Source organism: Panulirus ornatus, chromosome 17 (assembly GCF_036320965.1).
Source record: "Panulirus ornatus isolate Po-2019 chromosome 17, ASM3632096v1, whole genome shotgun sequence".
NCBI lineage: Eukaryota > Metazoa > Arthropoda > Malacostraca > Decapoda > Palinuridae > Panulirus > Panulirus ornatus.
Window position 1 is genome coordinate 22316501 of NC_092240.1, and position 22987 is coordinate 22339487.

Genomic DNA, 22987 nt, shown 5'->3' on the forward strand with positions numbered 1-22987 from the left:
AGAAAAGGTGGAATCATCACACCACAAGATACTTCTGAACTTAGCCGTACCCTTCAACTATCAAAGAAAAGGTGGAATGATCACACCACAAGATATTTCTGAACCTAGCTATATCCTACAACTGTCACAGAAAAGGTAGAATCATCACACCACAAGATACTTCTGAACTTAGCCGTATCCTACAACTGTCACAAAAAAAGTGGAATTATCACATCACACGATATTTCTGAACTTAGCCACATCCTACAACATTCACAGAAAAGGTGGAATCATCACACAAGATACTTCTGAACTTAGCTGTATGCTACAACTGTCACAGAAAAGGTAGAATCACCACACCACAAGATACTTCTGAACTTAGCCAAATCCTCCACTACAAATTTCTTGCAAAAATCAACTTTCTTTTGGTGCCTATGGGTTACGAGCGGTTTGCAACGCAGCCCGCAGCTCCTGTTTTAAGGTCCTTGTGAAAGCAGCACTGCACTGTCCTTAAGAACACATCATTAAGCTGTCCAGGGTTTTTCTTTTAATTCTTTTGCACTCAAGCATGGATCTGCATGTACTTGTCGTTTAAAAAGATTCAGAATGGGGTCTTCCAAGTGCCATTGATATCATTAAACTTCTTCACCCATTATTGTACTGATCTCAAACTCACACCCTATTAGCAGACACTATTTTAGATGTAGTATGGTGATTTGCATGAATACCATTGCTACAGGCCAGCTTGTGCCTACTTCATTAGTAGACACTGGATATGGATGGAGTGAGGAAAGATAAAAGCAGAACTGGGAAAAGATGTGTAAAAATGGAGTGTGGTGGTGAGGTATGGTGGCTCACTAGGGAGTTCTAGGAGGGAAAAGACATCAGAGTTATAGACAGATAGATAGATAGAAAGAATATTCAGAATGAAGATAAAAGAAAAATGATTGTGGAAGCAAATGCAATGGAAGCATTTTGTCAAGTGGTGTGGATTTGACAAAAATACCTGAGTGAAAAAGTAATAAACACTTCAATACAAATATAAGTGTCAAGATCATGTTTCTCTTTAACACACTGGGTATGGAACCGCTTGTGAAAGTGAGCTATGTGTAACATAAAGGAGAGCCTAATAAAGCATAAGTCAATTTGGTCATTTAACTTAAAAGACTGATTATTGATTAACTACTGTAAACACTCTCTACTGAACTACATTAAGTCATCTTTGTATCAGTTACTATTAACAGTATCCACCACCCAATGCTACCTCCCTTTCATGATTAGGTTTAGCCTATCTTGTTAAAGAGAAAATACTAGGGGTTAGTGCATCTTGTAAAAGGAAAACATTGGGTTATCAAATAAAGATGGTCATAATAAAGCCAATAACTTTATTATAAAGAAAATTCTAAGCTACAATTTTCCCTCTCCCAGTGAGACTTGTTTACCTTATACAGTGAAAAGACTTAACAATGAAGCCTATCACTTATCAAAAATGAATCTTAAGCTCAGGAAAAGTAATCAAATTATTTAGCAAGTTAAATTTCTTATTTGGTTTAGCAAGCAGAACGTGGAATGAATTATATCCGTGAAAAATAATACAAAACTCTCATACAGTGCAATTCAACGAACTATTTCAACGTGTACAACAAAAGTACATAAGCATGTGAAAGTTACTCTACAATGATGAAAGACAAACTGATATCATAGTTACCACAAACAATGCTCCTAATTAATTAAATTTACACTTTGAGAAGTCCATCTCTGGGTGTTGCTCCATGAATCTGAAAGAAAAAGTTTAAAAATAATTTTATTTATTTCACACAGGACCTTCCTAAAGACTCCTCCAGCCTAAGGTTACAATAACTCCAGCAGCAGGAAAATGTACACTTTGGAGTGAGAAGTCCCTTGACAAGAATGCACTCCCAATAATGCAGTCTCGTCAATCGTGACTTTTCATTCATGGTGTAACTTCATGCAAACAAAGTTTGGTGCCACCTTCAAAACAACTAATTAATCTATATCACCTTTTAGGATTTATTAATTTTTTTTTTTTTTTTTTTTTATACTTTGTCGCTGTCTCCCGCGTTTGCGAGGTAGCGCAAGGAAACAGACGAAAGAAATGGCCCAACCCCCCCCCCCCCCCATACACATGTACATACACACGTCCAGACACGCAAATATACATACCTACACAGCTTTCCATGGTTTACCCCAGACGCTTCACATGCCTTGCTTCAATCCACTGACAGCACGTCAACCCCTGTATACCACATGACTCCAATTCACTCTATTTCTTGCCCTCCTTTCACCCTCCTGCATGTTCAGGCCCCGATCACACAAAATCTTTTTCACTCCATCTTTCCACCTCCAATTTGGTCTCCCTCTTCTCCTCGTTCCCTCCACCTCCGACACATATATCCTCTTGGTCAATCTCTCCTCACTCATTCTCTCCATGTGCCCAAACCATTTCAAAACACCCTCTTCTGCTCTCTCGACCACGCTCTTTTTATTTCCACACATCTCTCTTACCCTTACGTTACTTACTCGATCAAACCACCTCACACCACACATTGTCCTCAAACATCTCATTTCCAGCACATCCATCCTCCTGCGCACATCTCTATCCATAGCCCACGCCTCGCAACCATACAGCATTGTTGGAACCACTATTCCCTCAAACATACCCATTTTTGATTTCCGAGATAATGTTCTCGACTTCCACACATTTTTCAAGGCTCCCAAAATTTTCGCCCCCTCCCCCACCCTATGATCCACTTCCGCTTCCATGGTTCCATCCGCTGACAGATCCACTCCCAGATATCTAAAACACTTCACTTCCTCCAGTTTTTCTCCATTCAAACTCACCTCCCAATTGACTTGACCCTCACCCCTACTGTACCTAATAACCTTGCTCTTATTCACATTTACTCTCAACTTTCTTCTTCCACACACTTTACCAGCTTCAAAATCATGTTGAATCACATAACATGTTTTATACATAATAAGTTATATGAAGAAGTCTTAACCGTAACTAGTGTTTACAAAATTTTTTTGCTTGATCTGCTACCCTTATCCCCATCTAGGTTGTTATCAAGAGCTTCAACCTACCTGGTACTTCACTCTCAACCATATTTTTCCGAGTACTGTATTCTACGCAGTTCATAAACATACAGTATTTTCATTTATTTTCATATACAACTGCTTTTCCAGTTGAGCAAAGTACTGTCAGGAACACAAGAACATTGGCCTCATTTGCTTACATCCACTCTCTAGCAGCCATGTATAATGCACCTTCACCAAAGTACACTATCTTTAACTATGCCCTATATCATTTCATGGTTTATCCTGACCACTTCATGTGCCCTAGATTAGCCCTCTAACAGTATGTTACCCTCCCATATACCACACTGATCTATTTCATGCTATCCTACTGCATACCTCTCACCTCCAGTATAATAAAGCCCCAATAATCCAAAACATCTTTCACGCCATGTCCTTTTTGGTTCTCCTCAACCTCTTTTCCTCTACAGATTGCTGAAAGTTAACACACACACAACAGGTTACATTCCTATGTGAAACAGTGGACAGGATACAATAACTTATTATCACTTCATCCAAACCAAACAACCACCACATTACAGTGTCTATATTCCCATAACAAATATTGCTTGCTCATCACAACATATGCAGCCCATCACCCCACCGCAAGCACCATACTTTTGTTATGAAATGTAACCTGTGAAACAAAACATGGAACTATAAAATAATAATCCCTTACCATATTCAATACAGTTAAAAATGTTTGACAAACCCAGCAGGTGTGAAGGTCACCTTCAGGTTGGTGACATTTGTTTCTCTGGATGGAGGAAAGTTCATGGCCTATGAAAATGTGTGTGCCTGTGTGCTAATTAAGAGGACTGGGGATGGGGGTGAGAGGGAGTATACCATCATGGAATAATCCATATCTCTAGCGGAAGCTGTGAATAATATCCTAATTTGCGATTAACATCACTCTCAGTAATTTTGCTTATTCCTACTTATTTCCAGATTTGCTTCATAAAATACTGTATTGTATGAAGACGTCAATTATCTGCATAATCCTCTCTCACCACTATTCTCTCCTTACATTGTCATTTTGTCACCCCACGCACACTGGCCCCAGTCAGCTCCCCAAACCCAAGTCACTAACAAAAGCCTCAAGATAGTGAGTCAATACTCCTTCGATTCACACATCATGGAAAGAGAGGACTGCCAATGCTGATTGTCCCACTTGCAATTGGAGGTGGCTGTATATAGAGGTAATCAAGATGAGATGAAGGGTGAGACAGGTAGTATGGTTGAGAAGAGAAACCTGGATATTCTGGCTTGCTTAAGGGAAATGGGAAGAAATGATCTGAGAATGTCAGAAGTGTAAAGTCTACAGTTAGTGTGAGTATGAAAACAAAAGGGGAAGGGGGGGGTTGCATTTCTGTTGAAGGAGTTGTGGGAATTTGTGAAAGAGTAGAAGGATGTGAGTTCCGAACTGATATAGGTGAGAATAAAAGCAGAATATAAAAAGTGGGTGGCTAACTGTGCTTATTCATCTGGCAGTGTGAAGAATGAGGGTGAAAGACAAGTGTTTGGGGCGCAGCTAAGTGAGATCATCATCAATTTTGATGTATGGGATCAAGTTTTAGTGGTTAGTGATTTAAATGCAAGAGTGGGTGACGTGGCAATTGAGAGTATATTTGGGGGAAATGGTATATCCACTGTAAATATGCAGGTGTGAAGGGTTAGTGTAGAGCAGACATCACTAGATTATGTTCTAACTGATAGGCATGCAAAGGAGAGATTACTGAATGTGAATGAGCTTAGCTAGACTGATGCCTGATCTTTTCTTGGTGAAAAAGATTGAAAATTTGAGGTGGCTTTTGGCTAAAAGTTTGTCAAAGAGTGAGCTTGGAAAAGAATCTTGTGTGTGAGACTAGAAAAGAATGATATAAAGTGATAATAATGAAAAAAGGGGGATGAAAGAGGAGAAAGGTAATTAGGCAAGCACTGCTTTCATGTGTGGCATGTAGAGCGAGCATTTAGAGCAAGAAAGGGTCATAAGTGATGGGATGAGGGTGTAGAGCTGCTAGTAAAAGAGATATGTGTGTGGGTGCAACCTGCAAAGAAGGAGTGTGGGTGATTGGGAAATGTAAAAGAGAAAGTGGAAGGAGGTCAAGGGATAGGTATAGCAGCTGAAAATGAGGGCAAATTAAAGAGGAGGTGAGAGAATATCAGCAAACTTAAGGGAGTACGAGAAAATGTTTAGGAAGGAGATATATAGTATGAAAAAAACAAATGAACAAATAGGAACATCAGTGAGGGGAGAAGAAAAGGGAAGTGACGGCTGGCAAACAGGTAGTAAAGAGAAGATGGAGTGATTATTCTGAAGGACTACTGCATGCGATTGATGGCAGGATGGCAGATGTAAGGTGTTTGAAACAAGAAACAAGTAATGGCTTAAATTTGATGAAAAGAGATGTGGTGAAGCCTTGACCAAGATGAAGAGTGACAAAGCAGCTGAAGCGGATGAGACTGCAGCTGAATTTCTTACGAATGGGAGTGCCAGCACTGTTGACTGGTTGGTAAGGATTTTCAACGTATGTCTGGCTCAAGGTGAGGTGCACGAAGACTGGTGGAATACCTGTATAATGCCTTTACATAAAGGGAGGGGGAACAAGAGTGAAAGCTAAAATTACAGAAATATGTCTATTGAGTATACCTGGTAAGATGTATGGGAGAGGGATGATAGATATGGAAGAGGTGGCATGCTAAGAGCATCAGACTTAGGAGGAACAATGTGAATTTAGGATCAAGTGTTTGCTTTCAAGAACTTGTGAGAGAAAAACTATGAGAAAGAAAGGGATATGTATATGGCATTTATGGATCTGAAGAAAGAGTATGATAAAACTGAAATAGATGTCTTGTGAAAGGTGCTACGAACATATAGGCTAGGTGGAATGCTAACAAGAAAGGAGTTTTTATCAAAGATGTGGGTGCAAATAGAGGTAAGGAGATTAAGTGGTTCTAATTGGTGTGTCAGCATCAAGTCTGTTTAATCTGTTTAAGGAAGCAGTGGTGAGGGAGGTAAATGTGAGGGCTTTGGAGAGATGGGTAGGTATACAGGTGGATGGGTCCGGGAAGTGAGTCAGTTGCTGTTTGTGGATAATAGAGATCTGCAGAAGTGTATAAATTTGGGAAAGCATGAGAGAGGAGGAAGATGTAAGTTAATGCGAATATAAGTAACATTATAAGGTTTTGCATTGGACAGAAGCTGAAGTAGGATTGTATTAGACATACGAATGAACATAATAGTAGATGGAACTCTGGTAGCAGAAGTGATTCATTGACTGGGTGAGGATAACAAATGTCCTGGGTACACTGAGGATTGTGTCAAAAGAATGCTCATTGTTTGCAAGGGAAAAGATGGGTAAGTTCAATGGTATGGTGGTCCTAACACTGCAATGTGGGTGTCAGTCATGTGCCCTAAATACAAAAGAACAGTAGTTAGATGTTTTGGAGATGAAATGCTTGAGGATAATAAGTAGTGTGAGGAGGGATGATCAGGTAAGGAATAATAGTGTACCTACCTACACATACCTAACATAAAAGACAAGTGGTAGTAAGCAGAGCATGACTGAGCGAGCTGAACAAGGTGTACTGAAAAGGTATGGTCATGTGGAAAGAATGGGTGAAGAGAGACTAAGAGCATGTATGAATTAGAAATAGAGGACATAAAAGGGAGAGGGGATCCAAGAAGGATGATGACAGGATGAAATGAAAGAAGCTTTGAGTTATCAGGTCTTGGACATGAAGGAGTGTTAGGTGTGAGGTGATGTGCTCTCAATGCACTGAACCAGAGCCAGAAAGGATTGTGGGGCTTGGCTGTGCAAAAGGGGCTCTGGTTTCAAAGCATTATATGTGACAGCTAAGGAGTGCGAGTGAGCAAATGAGGCCATTCTTCATCTGTTCTTGATGCTACTTCATTATATAGGAAAGAGTATAAAAATAATCTTTATAACTGTCATACAGACCAATACCACCAATAAATATGTAAAATAAAAAGTCACTGTTATGAATCAGTTTCGTTAATGTCTTCCAATTTTTTAGAGTGAAGGAAATATATTAATCATTAAAAACAAAATTAATATAGCATGTAGCATGTAAATGCAAGAGTTTTGGAAAGAAGGGCAAGTATGCAGTCTGTTGTGGATGAGAGAGTTTGGGAAGTGAGTCAGTTGTTGTTCGTTGATGATACAGCGCTGGCGGCTGATTTGTGTGAGAAACTGCAGAAGCAGGTGACTGAGTTTGGTAAAGTGTCTGAAAGAAGAAAGCTGAGAGTAAATGTGAATAAAAGCAAGGTTATTAGGTACAGTAGGGTTGAGGGACAAGTCAACTGGGAGGTAAGTTTGAATGGAGAAAAACTGGAGGAAGTGAAGTGTTTTAGATATCTGGGAGTGGATTTGGCAGCGGATGGAACCATGGAAGCAGAAGTGAATCATAGGGTGGAGGAGGGGGTGAAAGTTCTGGGAGCGTTGAAGAATGTATGGAAGTCGAGAACATTATCTCGGAAAGCAAAAATGGGTATGTTTGAAGGAATAGTGGTTCCAACAATGTTATATGGTTGCGAGGCGTGGGCTATGGATAGAGTTGTGTGGAGGAGGGTGGATGTGCTGGAAATGAGATGTTTGAGGACAATATGTGGTGTGAGATGGTTTGATCAAGTACGTAATAATACGGTAAGAGAGATGTGTGGTAATAAAAAGAGTGTGGTTGAAAGAGCAGAAGAGGGTGTTTTGAAATGGTTTGGTCACATGGAGAGAATGAGTGAGGAAAGATTGACCAAGAGAATATATGTGTCAGAGGTGGAGGGAATGAGGAGAAGTGGGAGACCAAATAGGAGGTGGAAAGATGGAGTGAAAAAGATTTTGAGTGATCGGGGCCTGAACATGCAGGAGGGTGAAAGGCGGGCAAGGAATAGAGTGAACTGGAACAATGTGGTATACCGGGGTCGACATGCTGTCAATGGATTGAACCAGGGCATGTGAAGTGTCTGGGGTAAACCATGGAAAGTTTTGTGGGGCCTGGACATGGAAAGGGAGCTGTGGTTTCGGTGCATTATTACATGACAGCTAGAGACAGAGTGTGAACGAATGTGGCCTTTGTTGTCTTTTCCTAGCGCTACCTCGTGCACAATTGGGGGAGGGGGTTGTTATTTCATGTGTGGTGGGGTGGTGATGGAATGAGTAAGGGCAGACAGTATGAATTATGTACATGTGTATATATGTATATGTCTGTGTGTGTATATATATGTATACGTGGAGACATATAGGTATGTATATTTGCGTGTGTGGACGTGTATGTACATACATGTGTATGTGGGTGGGTTGGGCCATTTCTTTTGTCTGTTTCCTTGCGCTACCTCGCAAACGCGGGAGACAGCGACAAAGCAAAATAGAATAATAAATAAATTTATGCTAATAATTGACCAACAGGAATTCTGTACACTGACATAAATGTTACCCTTTTTTAGATATGAATAATCTATTCAAGACTAATAGTAACTTTTTTCAAAGAAATTTTGTCAATAAATCATTTTGTGACAGAGTGGTACAATGAAAACAATAAACTTGATAATGTTTAAAGAAAATATAATTCAACTAACAAATGACAGACAATCAAGTAAGAAAAACACATTTTCTTTTTCATGTCATTTCTTGGTTGTTCATAATAAGAAAAAATTACTGATTTACTTGAACAATGAACATTTACAAATACATACAAATATATTTGTTCCACTGATGTATCACAAAAAATGAATCACCGGCAAATATCTGTATGATATTTGAGAGAAAAAGGTTGATTTTACTACTTTTGGAAATAAATTGCTATCTATCTATATCTCTGATGCCTTTCCAGCTTGGAACTCCCTCGAGACAAAAGAGTTTCCATGACTTTAAGAATTTTAGTGCCACTCCTTAGCCTTTGGTTCCTCAGCCTTAACAGCCTACTGGCAGAGGGCAACTCTACCACGGTGTATGCAAAAGTTCCTACCTAATGTCCTTACGACTACTTCATCTAACACTCCAGGCAAATGTTCCTACCTACTACTTCTACCTACTGTTTCTACCCAATGCTCCTACCTAGATGTTCATAACTACTGTTTCCATCTACTGCTGGTAAGCAGTTCGTATGCAGCCAACAACCACAGAGGTATGTTACCAGTACTGCCCACTTGGGTAATGGGAGGGTGAGTGATGGCTGTGTAGTAAGGCAGCACTTCAGAGGTTGTCAAGCTGCTCTCCTCTGACCCAGGTAGCTGTCTTTTCCCTCAGCCTCACCTACATGTGGACTACTGGCATTCTGTCCTTAAACGTACAATCTCTCCTTGTCAAATATATCACTTGACAAGACATACCACACAGTGTATTCTTTGTAACTCTAGATTCTTCTAAGATGAGCACTATGTGCTAGCCTTGCTTTATGGCAAAGGGTAGGAAAAAATTTATATCTCAAAAAGGAAGGTGACTACATCAATTTCTATTATGAAACATGTAGCAGATGTCAGTCTTACATGTGCATAAATTCATATAAAAAAATTCATTTTGGTTATTGTTGAATCCCTTCCCAGCAACAGGGTCAAGAGAAAGAGCAACCACTTTAAAAATCATCTACATACATAAACCACAGATAATTGTCGATTTGAAAATATTCAAGTTCTAAGACATGTCTAGGATTATCATATTCAACCAAAAATAATAACACCATAAACATAAAATAAAGCACCTTATGACAGGACATAATGCACAAAAAGGAGGTATTTCTACCTAGAAGACACGTGAAGCAAGACTGAGATGGGTCATAACATAGCAGCCCTTCAAAACCTTAAAGCATATCAACCAGTATTATATCTGAGCCTTTCTGAGCATGCACTGAACAAAAAATGCAGATCTGTTCATACTAAATACCAGCAATGAATCCAGGAAGGACATCTATACATGGAATCGACAGAAAATAGTCTCAATTTTTAAAAAATCTATATAAAACGCTGTCTTGCTGTTGGGAAGTAATATATTTGAAAAATCCTGAAAATCTTGTAAAGAAGGGAAAGCTGAATGATTTCATATTCACACACTGATTAACATATAGGCCTGCATATCATAAATGAAAATTTTAAAAATTACACGTGAAAAAAAAGTTACCTTAAACCTTACAATGTTCAATTGACAAATAACATGTGTAAGAATAAAGATAATACATGATTAAGTCAGACAGAAATATCATGCAGTATATAAGACAGCATAAAATTTTTTCATGATCTACTTTTAAAGAAAATACAAATAAGGCATATTACTTACTTTTTAAGAACTTCCTGCTTCTTTTGTTCATCTGAGGTAGGTAATCCCATCTCCTTTTGACGCTGATCATACATCATCTTTTCCACCATTCCTCGTGTCTCTCCATCTAAGTCACCCAATTTAGAGGGTTCAGGGTTAACCTTCTGGGTGTTGATCTCTGGGTCAGAAGTCACTAGACGAGACCACCACTCCATCTTATTTATCTACAAAAATTACATCTGGGTTATTATTTACGATACTCCTTAGTAACAAGGCACAACCAGAATATTCTTAGACAGTACATTATTTAGGTTTTAGTGCTTATGAACTGTTTGGGTTACCTTTGGGTTACCAAGATCAAGTTAAAAGCAACAACCAAATAATCTTTAGTAAATTCCTCAGGTGTTAAAGAAAGATATTCTAAGACTACTAAAAGTCTAGCTTGATACATAGGCAATGGAATAGGTCAATGAAATGTATGAAGGGATCAAAAGCATATCTAACTTAAACCTACTCATTGTAATTTTCTCAGGGTAACCATTTGTAATGAAAGATTTTTCAATGTTCACTTTCAGAATTTTTGAATTATAATATTCAAAATAAAAATCTTCAACAATGTTATATGGTTGTGAGGCGTGGGAGATACATAAGGCTGTGTGGAGGAGAGTGGATGTGTTGGAAATGAAATGTTTGAGGACAATATGTGGTGTGAGGTGGTTTGATAGTTATGAAAGGGTAAGAGAGATGTGTGGTAATAAAAGAGGGTGGTTGAGAGAGCAGAAGAGGATGTATTGAAATGGTTTGGTCACATGGAGAGAATGAGTGAGGAAAGATTGACAAAAAGAGGATATATGTGTCAGAGGTGAAGGGAATGAGAAGTGGGAGACCAAATTTGAGGTGGAAGGATGGAGTGAAAAAGATTTTGAGTGATTGGGGCCTGAACATACAGGAGGGTGAAAGGCGTGTAAGAAATAGAGTGAACTGGAACGATGTGGTATACCGGGGTCAACGTGTGTCAATGGATTGAACCAGGGAATGTGAAGCGTCTGGAGTAAACAATGGAAAGTTTTGTGAGGCCTGGATGTAGAAAGGGAGCTGTGGTTTCGGTGCATTACACATGACAGCTAGAGACTGAGTGTGAACAAATGTGGCCTTTCTTGTCTTTTCCTAGTGCTACCTCGCATGTGTTGGGGGGAGGGGGTGCTGTTTTTCATGTGTGGCGGGGTGGCGACAGGAATGGATGAAGTTAGCAAATATGAATATGTACATGTGTGTATATGTTTATGTCTGTGTCTGTATATTATGTATATGTGCGTGTGTGGGCGTTTATGTAAATACATGTGTGTGAGTGGGTTGGGCCATTCTTTCGTTTGTTTTCTTGTGCTACCTCGCTAATGCGGGAGACAGTGACTAAATATAATAATAATGATATTAGATTGATATGGGTAAAACTGAAAGTTGATGGAGAGAGATGGGTGATTACTGGTGCATATGCACTGGGGCATGAGAAGAAAGATCATGAGAGGCAAGCGTTTTCGGAGCAGTTGAATGAGTGCGTTAGTGGTTTTGATGCACCAGACCGGGTTATAGTGATGGGTGATTTGAATGCAAAGGTGAGTAATGTGGCAGTTGAGGGAATAATTGGTGCACATGGGATGTTCAGTGTTGTAAATGGAAATGGTGAAGAGCTTGTAGATTTATGTGCTGAAAAAGGACTGGTGATTGGGAATACCTGGTTTAAAAAGAGAGATATACATAAGTATACGTATGTAAGTAGGAGAGATGGCCAGAGAGCGTTATTGGATTACGTGTTAATTGATAGGCACGCGAAAGAGAGACTTTTGGATGTTAATGTGCTGAGAGGTGCAACTGGAGGAAGTCTGATCATTATCTTGTGGAGGAGAAGGTGAAGATTTGTAGAGGTTTTCAGAAAAGAAGAGAGAATGTTGGGGTGAAGAGAATGGTGAGAGTAAGTGAGCTTGGGAAGGACACTTGTGTGAGGAAGTACTAGGAGAGACTGAATACAGAATGGAAAAAGGTGAGAACAAAGGACGTAAGGGGAGTGGGATGTATTTAGGGAAGCAGTGATGGCTTGCGCAAAAGATGTTCGTGGCATGAGAAGCGAGGGAGGTGGGCAGATTAGAAAGGGTAGTGAGTGGTGGGATGAAGAAGTAAGATTATTAGTGAAAGAGAAGAGAGAGGCATTTGGACGATTTTAGCAGGGAAATAATGCAAATGACTGGGAGATGTATAAAAGAAAGAGGCAGGAGGTCAAGAGAAAGGTGCAAGAGGTGAAAATGAGGGCAAATGAGAGTTGGAGTGAGAGAGTATCATTAAATTTTAGGGAGAATAAAAAGATGTTCTGGAAGGAGGTAAATAAAGTGCATAAGACAGGGAACAAATGGGAACTTCAGTGAAGGGAGCTAATGGGGAGGTGATAACAAGTAGTGGTAATGTGAGGAGATGGAGAGAGTATTTTGAAGGTTTGTTGAATGTGTTTGATGATAGAGTGGCAGATATAGGGTGTTTTGGTCGAGGTGGTGTGCAAAGTGAGAGGGTTAGGGAAAATGATTTGGTAAACAGAGAAGAGGTAGTAAAAGCTTTGCAGAAGGATGAAAGCCGGCAAGGCAGCGGGTTTGGATGGTATTGCAGTGGAATTTATTAAAAAAGGGGGTGACTGTATTGTTGACTGGTTGGTAAGGTTATTTAATGTATGTATGATTCATGGTGAGGTGCCTGAGGATTGGCGGAGTGCTTGCATAGTGCCATTGTACAAAAGGCAAAGGGGATAAGAGTGAGTGCTCAAATTACAGAGGTATAAGTTTGTTGAGTATTCCTGGTAAATTATATGGGAGGGTGTTGATTGAGAGGGTGAAGGCATGTACAGAGCATCAGACTGGGGAAGAGCAGTGTGGTTTCAGAAGTGGTGGAGGATGTGCGGATCAGGTGTTTGCTTTGAAGAATGTATGTGAGAAATACTTAGAAAAGCAAATGGATTTGTATGTAGCATTTATGGATCTGGAGAAGGCATATGATAGAGTTGATAGAAATGCTCTGTGGAAGGTATTAAGAATATATGGTGTGGGAGGCAAGTTGTTAGAAGCAGTGAAAAGTTTTTATCGAGGATGTAAGGCATGTGTACATGTACGAAGAGAGGAAAGTGATTGGTTCTCAGTGAATGTAGCTTTGCGGCAGGGGTGTGTGATGTCTCCATGGTTGTTTAATTTGTTTATGGATGGGGTTGTTAGGGAGGCGAATGCAAGAGTTTTGGAAAGAGGGGCAAGTATGCAGTCTGTTGGGGATGAGAGAGCTTGGGAAGTGAGTCAGTTGTTGTTCACTGATGATACAGCACTGGTGGCTGATTCATGTGAGAAACTGCAGAAGCTAGTGACTGAGTTTGGTAAAGTGTGTAAAAGAAGAAAGTTGAGAGTAAATGTGAATAAGAGTAAGGTTATTAGGTACAGTAGGGTTGAGGGACAAGTAAATTGGGAGGTAAAGAGGGGCAAGTATGCAGTCTGTTGGGGATGAGAGAGCTTGGGAAGTGAGTCAGTTGTTGTTCACTGATGATACAGCACTGGTGGCGGATTCATGTGAGAAACTGCAGAAGCTAGTGACTGAGTTTGGTAAAGTGTGTAAAAGAAGAAAGTTGAGAGTAAATGTGAATAAGAGTAAGGTTATTAGGTACAGTAGGGTTGAGGGACAAGTAAATTGGGAGGTAAGTTTGAATGGAGAAAAACTGGAGGAAGTGAAGTGTTTTAGGTATTTGGGAGTGGATTTGACAGCAGATGGAACCATGGAAGTGGAAGTGAATCATAGGGTGGGGGAGGGGGCGAAAATTCTGGGAGCCTTGAAGAATGTGTGCAAGTCGAGAACATTATCTCGGAAAGCAAAAATGGGTATGTTTGAAGGAATAGTGGTTCCAACAATGTTGTATGGTTGCGAGGCGTGGGCTATGGATAGAGTTGTGCGGAGGAGGGTGGATGTGCTGGAAATGAGATGTTTGAGGACAATATGTGGTGTGAGGTGGTTTGATCGAGTAAGTAATGTAAGGGTAAGAGAGATGTGTGGTAATAAAAAGAGCGTGATTGGGAGAGCAGAAGAGGGTGTTTTGAAATGGTATGGTCACATGGAGAGAATGAGTGAGGAAAGATTGACCAAGAGGATATATGTGTCAGAGGTGGAGGGAATGAGGAGAAGTGGGAGACCAAATTGGAGGTGGAAAGATGGAGTGAAAAAGATTTTGAGTGATCGGGGCCTGAACATGCAGGAGGGTGAAAGGTGTGCAAGGAATAGAATGAATTGGAACGATGTGGTATACCGTGGTCAACATGCTGTCAATGGATTGAACCAGGGCATGTGAAGTGTCTGGGGTAAACCATGGAAAGTTTTGTGGGTCCTGGACGTGGAAAGGGAGCTGTGGTTTCGGTGCATTATTACATGACAGCTAGAGACTGAGTGTGAACGAATGTGGCCTTTGTTGTCTTTTCCTAGCGCTACCTCGCACACATGAGGGGGTAGGGTGTTGTTATTCCATGTGTGGCAGGGTGGCGATGGGAATGAATAAAGACAGACAGTATGAATTATGTACATGGGTATATATGTATGTCTGTGTGTGTATATATATGTATACATTGAGATGTATAGGTATGTATATGTGCTGCATGTGGACGTGTATGTATATACATGTGTATGTGGGTGGGTTGGGCCATTCTTTTGTCTGTTTCCTTGAGCTACCTCGCTAACGCGGGAGACAGCGACAAAGCAAAATAATAATAATAAAATAAAAAGTATAATGACCAGTTTAGTAGGATAAATAATTTTCAAGATTGGACTTGAGTAGTGCTTATCAGCAGATGCTACTGAACGAAGAGTCAAAGGAGCTGTGTGAGATAAACACACACACACACACACACACACACACAGTGTTGCTCAGGTATAACTGATTACCCTGTGGGATCAAGAGTGCACCAGGGATTTTTGAGGTGAAATGTACTATTTATTGAGAGATATTCCACACACTGTTCTAAATGGAGGTGATATTTTGATCTCTGGAAGCACTGTAGCAGAACACTGAGCAAACTTGACCAAGGTTGTAGAGATGAAACTGAAAAGGTTTGAAGCTTCATTTTGACAAATGAGTTATTTGGGACACAAAATTGATCCACACGGCATTCATATATTTAAGTGAAGTAAAAGCAATTATTGATGCATCCAGACCTACAGATGTGTAAATATTGCAATTATTATTAGGAGGTATAAATTGTTATGGTAAATTCCTCAGGAACCTCTCTTCAGTGCTTGTGCCATTGTCTATGTTGTTAAGGAAGGGGGTGCTACATTTAAGAAAGTAATGCAGATGTTGTTTTCTGGTGAGGTTTTGTCACATTATGATTCAGACAGGCCTTTTGTTTTGTCATGTGATGCATCACCATATGGTGTTGGGGCAGTGCTGGCACACCAAAATGAAGGTAGATCAGAACAACCTATGGCTTTTGCTTCACACCCACTGAATGATGCTGAGGAAAATTATGTACAAATTGACAGAGAGTTTGGCAATATTGTTTGGGGTGTGCCATTTTCATAATCATGTGTATGGAAGATCATTCACATTAGTCACAGACCACAAGCCCATACTGTCACTTACACACAAGGTATTGCTCAGTATGGCTAGTGTGAGAATACATTAGGCCATCTCACTGGTTGCTTAAGATTATCAGTTGTGTTTTGTGTACAAAACCCTGTTGGGCCATTAAAAAACATTCATTCCTTGTAAAGTTACAACACATGATCAGATGACAGGACATGTTATTGATTTGGGTAACTGAATGTGGATAAGATCTCTACAGGTGTATTTAACTTAAGTGTACCATACCATGAATTGACATTATCTAGGATTAAGCTGTTCATCACATTTTACACAACACTCACATCCTCAGAAGAGCCCATTACAATACAATTACACTGGTTGCTGTGCTGATAATGGCACACTGAGCACACACATCTTTTTCACTCCATCCTTCCACCTCAAATTTGGTCTCCCACTTCTCGTTCCCTTCACCTCTGACACATATATCCTCTTTGTCATTCTTTCCTCACCCATGTAACCAAACCATTTCAATACACCCTCTTCTGCTCTCTCAACTACACTCTTTTTTATTACCACACATCTCTCTTACCCTTTCATTACTTACTCAATCAAACCACCGCACACCACATAATGTCCTCAAACATTTCATTTCCAACACATCCACCCTCCTCTGCACAACCTATCTACAGCCCATGCCTCGCAGCCATATAACATTATTGGAACCACTAATCCTTCAAACATACCCATTTTTGCACTGGTCAATAAGCCATTTATTTTTGGAACTGGAAAAGTGTCCTTCTGAGACAACAGGTTCATCGTCACTTTAAAGTCTCCGCAAATTCGAATTTGTCAGGATGGCTTGAACACAACCACTGTCATAGTCGCCAATTCTGAACTATCCACAGGGTGAGTGTTCCATTGGCCACTAGCCCATCCAATACTATGTCTGTGGCCTCTCTCAAAGAAAAATGCAGTGTGCAAGCTTTCAAAAATTTTGGTTTTACGCTGGTATCTACATAATTTTGATTTTCCCTCCATTGTACATGCCAAACTTTCTCCAAATACACCAGCATACTTCAATTTTAAATCCTTCAAAAACTTTTCATTGCTATCCATCTGTTCCTGTAAATTAAACACAGAATTTTTCCAATCAATCTGAAGTTTTTATAACCAGTTCTTACCTAACAAACTTTGTCCATCACCATCTGCTATTACTAACAGCAACTCATAAATTAGACCATGATGTGTGATATGAGCTTTGACAACACCTTTAACTCTGTATCTTTCTCCTGAGCATGAATTCAATATCACATCATCTTACATTAGTTTCTCTAGTAATATGGGTACTTTATCACAGACTCTCATAAACACGTTCATTAATCATGGTAAACTTGCACCAGTTTCTATCTCCAAATCTACTTCTTGCCCTTCAATATCATGTCTAAACATAAATGGTTGAACACTTCCCTGTTGTACCTTACCCTTGTTTCCAATATCATAACATATTACTGAACTGAACTCAAAATAGCTCTACCTTTCTCAACTCAATTCTTATTTTCTAATCCACCTTCCTGGGTTCCTCCTCTTGGCAGTCCTCTTCCCCCTCTTGAATTGCTACTAGGAAATGTCCTATATCCTTGCAAATGTAGCACCTCTTTGGCCCAATAGTTGTCTGGAGGATGAACTTCACCGCATCTCTAACAGGGTGTGTCTTGCTGTCACTGCATTCTGTGAAGATCACCATTTCATATCTGACACGTCTATCCAAGCTGCCTATTTTGCCACCACCAAATGGTACTTCTTTTTATTTTTTTTTGCGTATAATCTCACCAGTCGGGCTCCAATGCCAGCCTATTTGCCTGAATCTGTTCATCGTTGATACATACAATCAACTGGTCGCAAAACATATGATCCTGTAGGTCTGTCTGAAGTGCTCCGTTAGTTCTTTCATGGCAGTCATATACTGAACAAAACTCTCTGTTTCTTTTATGGAATTACTATCTTGCTACTGTCTCTGACAGTTTTGGATCATGATGTCTTGATAACATTTCACAGAGTTCTTCAAAATTCAATTACCCAGGTTGTTTAGGCTTGCACAAATTTCTCAATGACTTAAGTCTTACAATTAATGTCAACACATATTTTCTTCTCGACTGCATCGTCTAAATCATCCGCCAGGGAATATCGTTGCAGACGATACTACTATTAAAGACGCTGTTAATGTTTGAAGCAAACCACCTGTTGAAATCACTTGACAATGCCGACCAGTGGTCTTCGTGGGCACTATTTTCCACTTTTCACAAACTTCCAAAGGTAGTCCACACTTATTTCACACGGTTGTACCCCCGTCTCCACTTTATCTAATACTTAACGTAGTATAGTAGTCAATATAGTTCCAATTAAACACTTGATAGTCTAAAAAATAATTGCTTTACTCAAGATAAAACTGTGGGGCCTAGAGCGGTCGGTTATACCTTTGTGTTGTACACAGAACCCAAGATGGGCTTTACAGAAAAGCATTCATTCCCTATAAAGTTATGACGTACATTGTTGTCTGAGTAAATGCATAAAAACTTTATTACATTTTTGATCAAATTCACAACATTCAATCTCTTGCAAACATTAAACTATGATTAAGCAAACGCATGTAATAATGTTTATCAAAATAGTATACCTTCTCAGGTATTCATTTTCTATACTTCAAGGTCCTGGAAGTTTAAAAGAAAATGTGACTCTACGGGAAACGAAAGTTAACATGAATTAAGCTTTGACTACGTTTATTACATGTTCTAGTACACTGCTTCCAGCTTACGAAGAGTTTTACCGATTGTGTCTCCCTAATATCATAATCATCGTCCATGAATTATGTAACAAAGTAACCTGGTAAAACTACCCATTTTTCAAGTTCCCATGGAAACATTCTCGCATCTCTAAATACAACCATGTAAAAGATCTTCGTAAAAATGTCTTCAAATATTTACCAGAAACATGAGAATTATATCTAAATTTGTTACACACATTTTAAGGGTGAAAATGCCAGGTCATTTTCTAATAATAATTCATAAAAACGGGACCTTTACGACCAGCTTGACCCACCTCTAACCGTGTCATGACGTACTGACCTTCTCTAACGTGAGGATAACGGTGTGGCCATTATCAAGGAACCAGTTGCACTCCTCGACCTTGATCTCGTTATAAAGGTCACCGTTGAGGATGGGAGGGGCGTTCCTGAGGCCGACCTTGATGATGCGTCGACCAAACTCCACGATCACGTCCCGGGATTTGACCTTCAGCCCCAGGGGAATCACCACCTGAAAGAGACGTTAAAATAATGAAACGATTCATTTAACCCTCACTTATTCATTTCTCTACAATGAAACATCTTGCACCAGGAAAAAATTAATCATTCTTTTAATGCAGTACTTAACATTCTAAACATCCATTAACTTGTTTAGAGAGAGCACAAAGGCGAATGACACAATTGATACCTGGAACTAGAACCCTCACTTATTAAGAAAAGTTAAAATGACTGAATTTACACTCACTTAAGAGGAGGAGGGCTAGAGGGGAAATGATTCAAGCTTTTAAATAGGAGAAGGGATCAATAAAGGTAACATGAATAAAGTGCCTAGAATGGCGCCACCGGATAGGACAAGAAATAATGTATTTCAATTAAAAAAAAAATTCAAGTCGGATGTGGGTAAATATTGGTTCAGGAATAGGGTAATAGATTTACTGAACAAGCTGCCAAGTACAGTAGTGGAAGCTAGGTCTTTAGGTAGCTTTAAACGAAGGTTGGATGATGTGTTTATCTGTTCAGGTGGTTGGTTGTAGGGTGGTGGACAGACTCAGGACCTGCTTAGCATGGGCCAATAGGCCTCTTGCAGTGTCCTCACCTCTAATGTTCTTATATACTATGTGGGTCACATGGTATGGGCGGCTAACTGTGCTTGCTAACTGGCATGTGCTACAACGTAACCTAAACGTCGACGGGATTACAATGAACGAACAATGTCAAGATAATGTTGTAGTGGGTGAACAGCCTGAATCACTTCGTGTGGACAACGTAGTCCAGTCCAGCTGGACTTCAGGAGACGAAACTCTAGCGGGTTAAAATACCGAGTAAAAATACTAGTCAGCGATAGACGCAGTACCGAGTAAAAATACTAGTCAGCGATAGACGCAGTCACTATGTCTACGTCCATGTTAAAAATTCGATTAGTAAAACTATGAATATCCCAAGGCAAGGAAAGTCAACAATTTTATCCTAGTTAAACATTCCCGGGAACATTCACCCTAATTAGGTTTTTGGGTTTAATTCCTATGCTTTAACCTTAATAACAGTTATCCATCTATCTTTGTATCTGTCTATCTACCTACCTATGTAGGCCCCTCGCACCTCACGTGACAATCTACACGCCTCACCAGCTACTGTTTCTAGTATGATGATGCACCAATGTATTTCGTGTTATACATGCCGGGTCGGGTGTCCCATGCCAGCAAAGATGCCAGATTAACCTTTTTTTTATCACCTGCAGTAACGCTATCTCTACGCGTGCTTTTGTCGTTATCATTCTAATCTCTGACAATATCTCATCCATAAATCTAAGTGAACGTATATTTCCCCCTTTTATAAACTGAAACGCTGACGACGTGTGTCTGTGATCTGTAACATCACACCCAGACCAACAATGGACATTTTCTTCGACAAAAGACAACCTTGAATGTAGAAAGTAAGGTAGGAGATTCCAGTGCCTGAGCCTAATACTCGTCAGCCACCACCGCTACCAACACGGTCAAATCCTCTTAACTTGTATTCTGGAGTCACAAGCAGCGAGGAAGGGCGATCCGATCCACATATCGCACAACCTTCCAGAAATCAGAGTCTATAATCATGTCACGATCACCAGGCATCCGCCTCCCACACCCACCACCAATTCACCTCCATTACAATACTCTTGTGAGACAACTGAAGAACGTGCTTCTCTCACTGGTAACAATGAACCGATCACAATCATACACATCGAACGAGTATGCAGCATAAAGTTACATATTAGTCTGAAATGCAACATGTCAACGGCGCTGTGGAGAAGAATGTCTCCTGCAGCAGCAACTGGTGTGTCGATGTTCAGCGGCGGAGGGTAACCAAACACGGGTGAGGCGCGGCCTCGCGTCAAGTGACCGTTTCTATACACGCCTCACCAGCTACTGTTTCTTGGACGACGGTGCACCCAAGTATTTCCTGTTACAGAGATGACTAACGTTGCATGCCGGACCGGTGTAATCCGGACCGGGTGTAATCATGCCAGCACAGAACATGCCATCATAGTAATAAGTTGATAATGGGAAAATGTTCGGAAATAAATGCACAGTCAATGCTTCCAAGGGTGCAATAATTCATATGTAAAATCCAGACCATAACATCCGGATTAGGTAGAGTGATGCCAGAAATGCGAATGGGTTCATTTCTTTGACACTGACCAAAAGCTTTCTGTACTAACTACTAAATACATACATGGCGGAGAGTGACATCACCATATAAGATAAAGTAAATAATTCAAAGAACGTCAGAAGAGAATTTTTCGCAAGTTATTCCATGCTACTTTGTTTAATTGCCTATATTTACGTTCAAAAGGGGCTGCTGGAGGGAGAAGTGCCGTTAGAACAGATACATTTATGAGAGCTTGATTAATTGAACCAACTGAGGGAGAGATTGTGTAGTTACAGCAGGATTAACGAGAGGTGAGAAACAGATCTAGAATATTAAAGAGTGGTCACAGCGGTCAGGACTATGGGTAGGGTGGGAGATAATTTGTTCTAGAATCTAGATCACTGAGAATGGAGAACGTGACGGCTTCAATCCCCCCACCATCCGTATGGGAGGAATTCAACCATTTTCTATGGTGTAAGTTGAAATCCCCTTGATGAAAGATCTCGGCCTCATGGGAGGAGTTTCGAAAGTCGAAGAAAGATACAGGATCTGTAGAAATACAGGAGCAGTAAACGAAACAAAGGAAGAGCGCGGTAACTGGGAGACAGACCTTAAGCCAGAGAGCAAAAGTTTGGGGACTCAAGGTCCTTGAGACGTGCAGCAGGTGTGTTGATGTTGGAATAAGCACTTACACCACCTCTGAACCGAAATAGTGAGCTGAGGTTAGAGATGGATATGAGAAACGGGCTAGCGAGAACATCAACAGACAAATCGGATTCAGACAGAAGTACGACATTAGGAGAAGTACTAGACTGATGGTGTTCAACGGAATAGAGGTTACTAAAGAGACTACGTATGTTGATAAAGTGAATGGATAAAGAGGCAGGTGTAACGGAGTGGGAAAGGTCGAGGGAGGGGCCGGAACTGCTACTGTCTGAGTCCTCCTCCCTCCCATTAGCAGTAGTCAGGCGGGAATCTGGAGATTCTTAGTACCCCCTAATGTGTCAAGATTATATTTAGAAGCGATTGCGGTACGAGCCAGGAGATGGCATGAAAACTTACGTGAAGAAAATAAGTGAGGTCTGAACAGGTGTACGGTCTTGTTAGGAGAAGATAGCAGGACGAGCCCGGGATTCCGTGGAAAAAGAAAGTAAGAAAGGAAAACCTAACATGGAGGGTGTAAGATGGTTCCGGGCACCACGTCATCGCTCCTCAGTCAGGCTAGCTGCTATACATCCTACTAACTAAGCATACAGAAGCTCTAAAATAATGCATGATAATAGAAAACGTTCAAGATATGGGGCACTACGTATGTAGAGCTACCTAGGGCACACGAGAGGCGCATGACACAATGGGACACCAGACTTCTCTCCACCGGCACACATCATCAGAACTTGCCAACACGTCTTACCCAAGGATACTCAGTTTTCCTCTCTAAGCGCCGCAATCACTTCTGATACAGTTTTCCTTTGTTATTATTTCTTCTGGTGTATTGTTCCTGGCGTGCCACACGGCGCAATAGCACCACAAAGCCGCTGTGGAACGGAACACGAAATAAAAATAACAATGTTCTTTGTCTCGCACCAAACTGATGCTTTCCCTAACACAACCAACACCACCAGTAGTACT

At 40.4% G+C, this 22987-nt stretch overlaps 1 protein-coding gene across 2 annotated transcripts in view; it reads right to left on the reverse strand.

Annotated features, from left to right (window-relative positions):
* The window catches only part of nudC (nuclear distribution C, dynein complex regulator), a 404242-nt gene that overhangs the window by 13255 nt on the left and 368000 nt on the right, over positions 1–22987 (reverse strand). The window contains exons 6-8 of one of the 2 annotated variants that reach the window (XM_071672093.1): positions 19050–19238; positions 10362–10564; positions 1688–1757 (exon numbers count right to left, since the gene is read on the reverse strand). In XM_071672093.1, coding sequence (XP_071528194.1) covers positions 1706–1757; positions 10362–10564; positions 19050–19238 — 444 coding nt within the window. In that variant the 3' untranslated portion in view covers positions 1688–1705. Of the gene's footprint in view, positions 1–1349; positions 1758–10361; positions 10565–19049; positions 19239–22987 lie in introns of those variants that run through there. The other variant, XM_071672092.1, reaches the window with a different exon arrangement.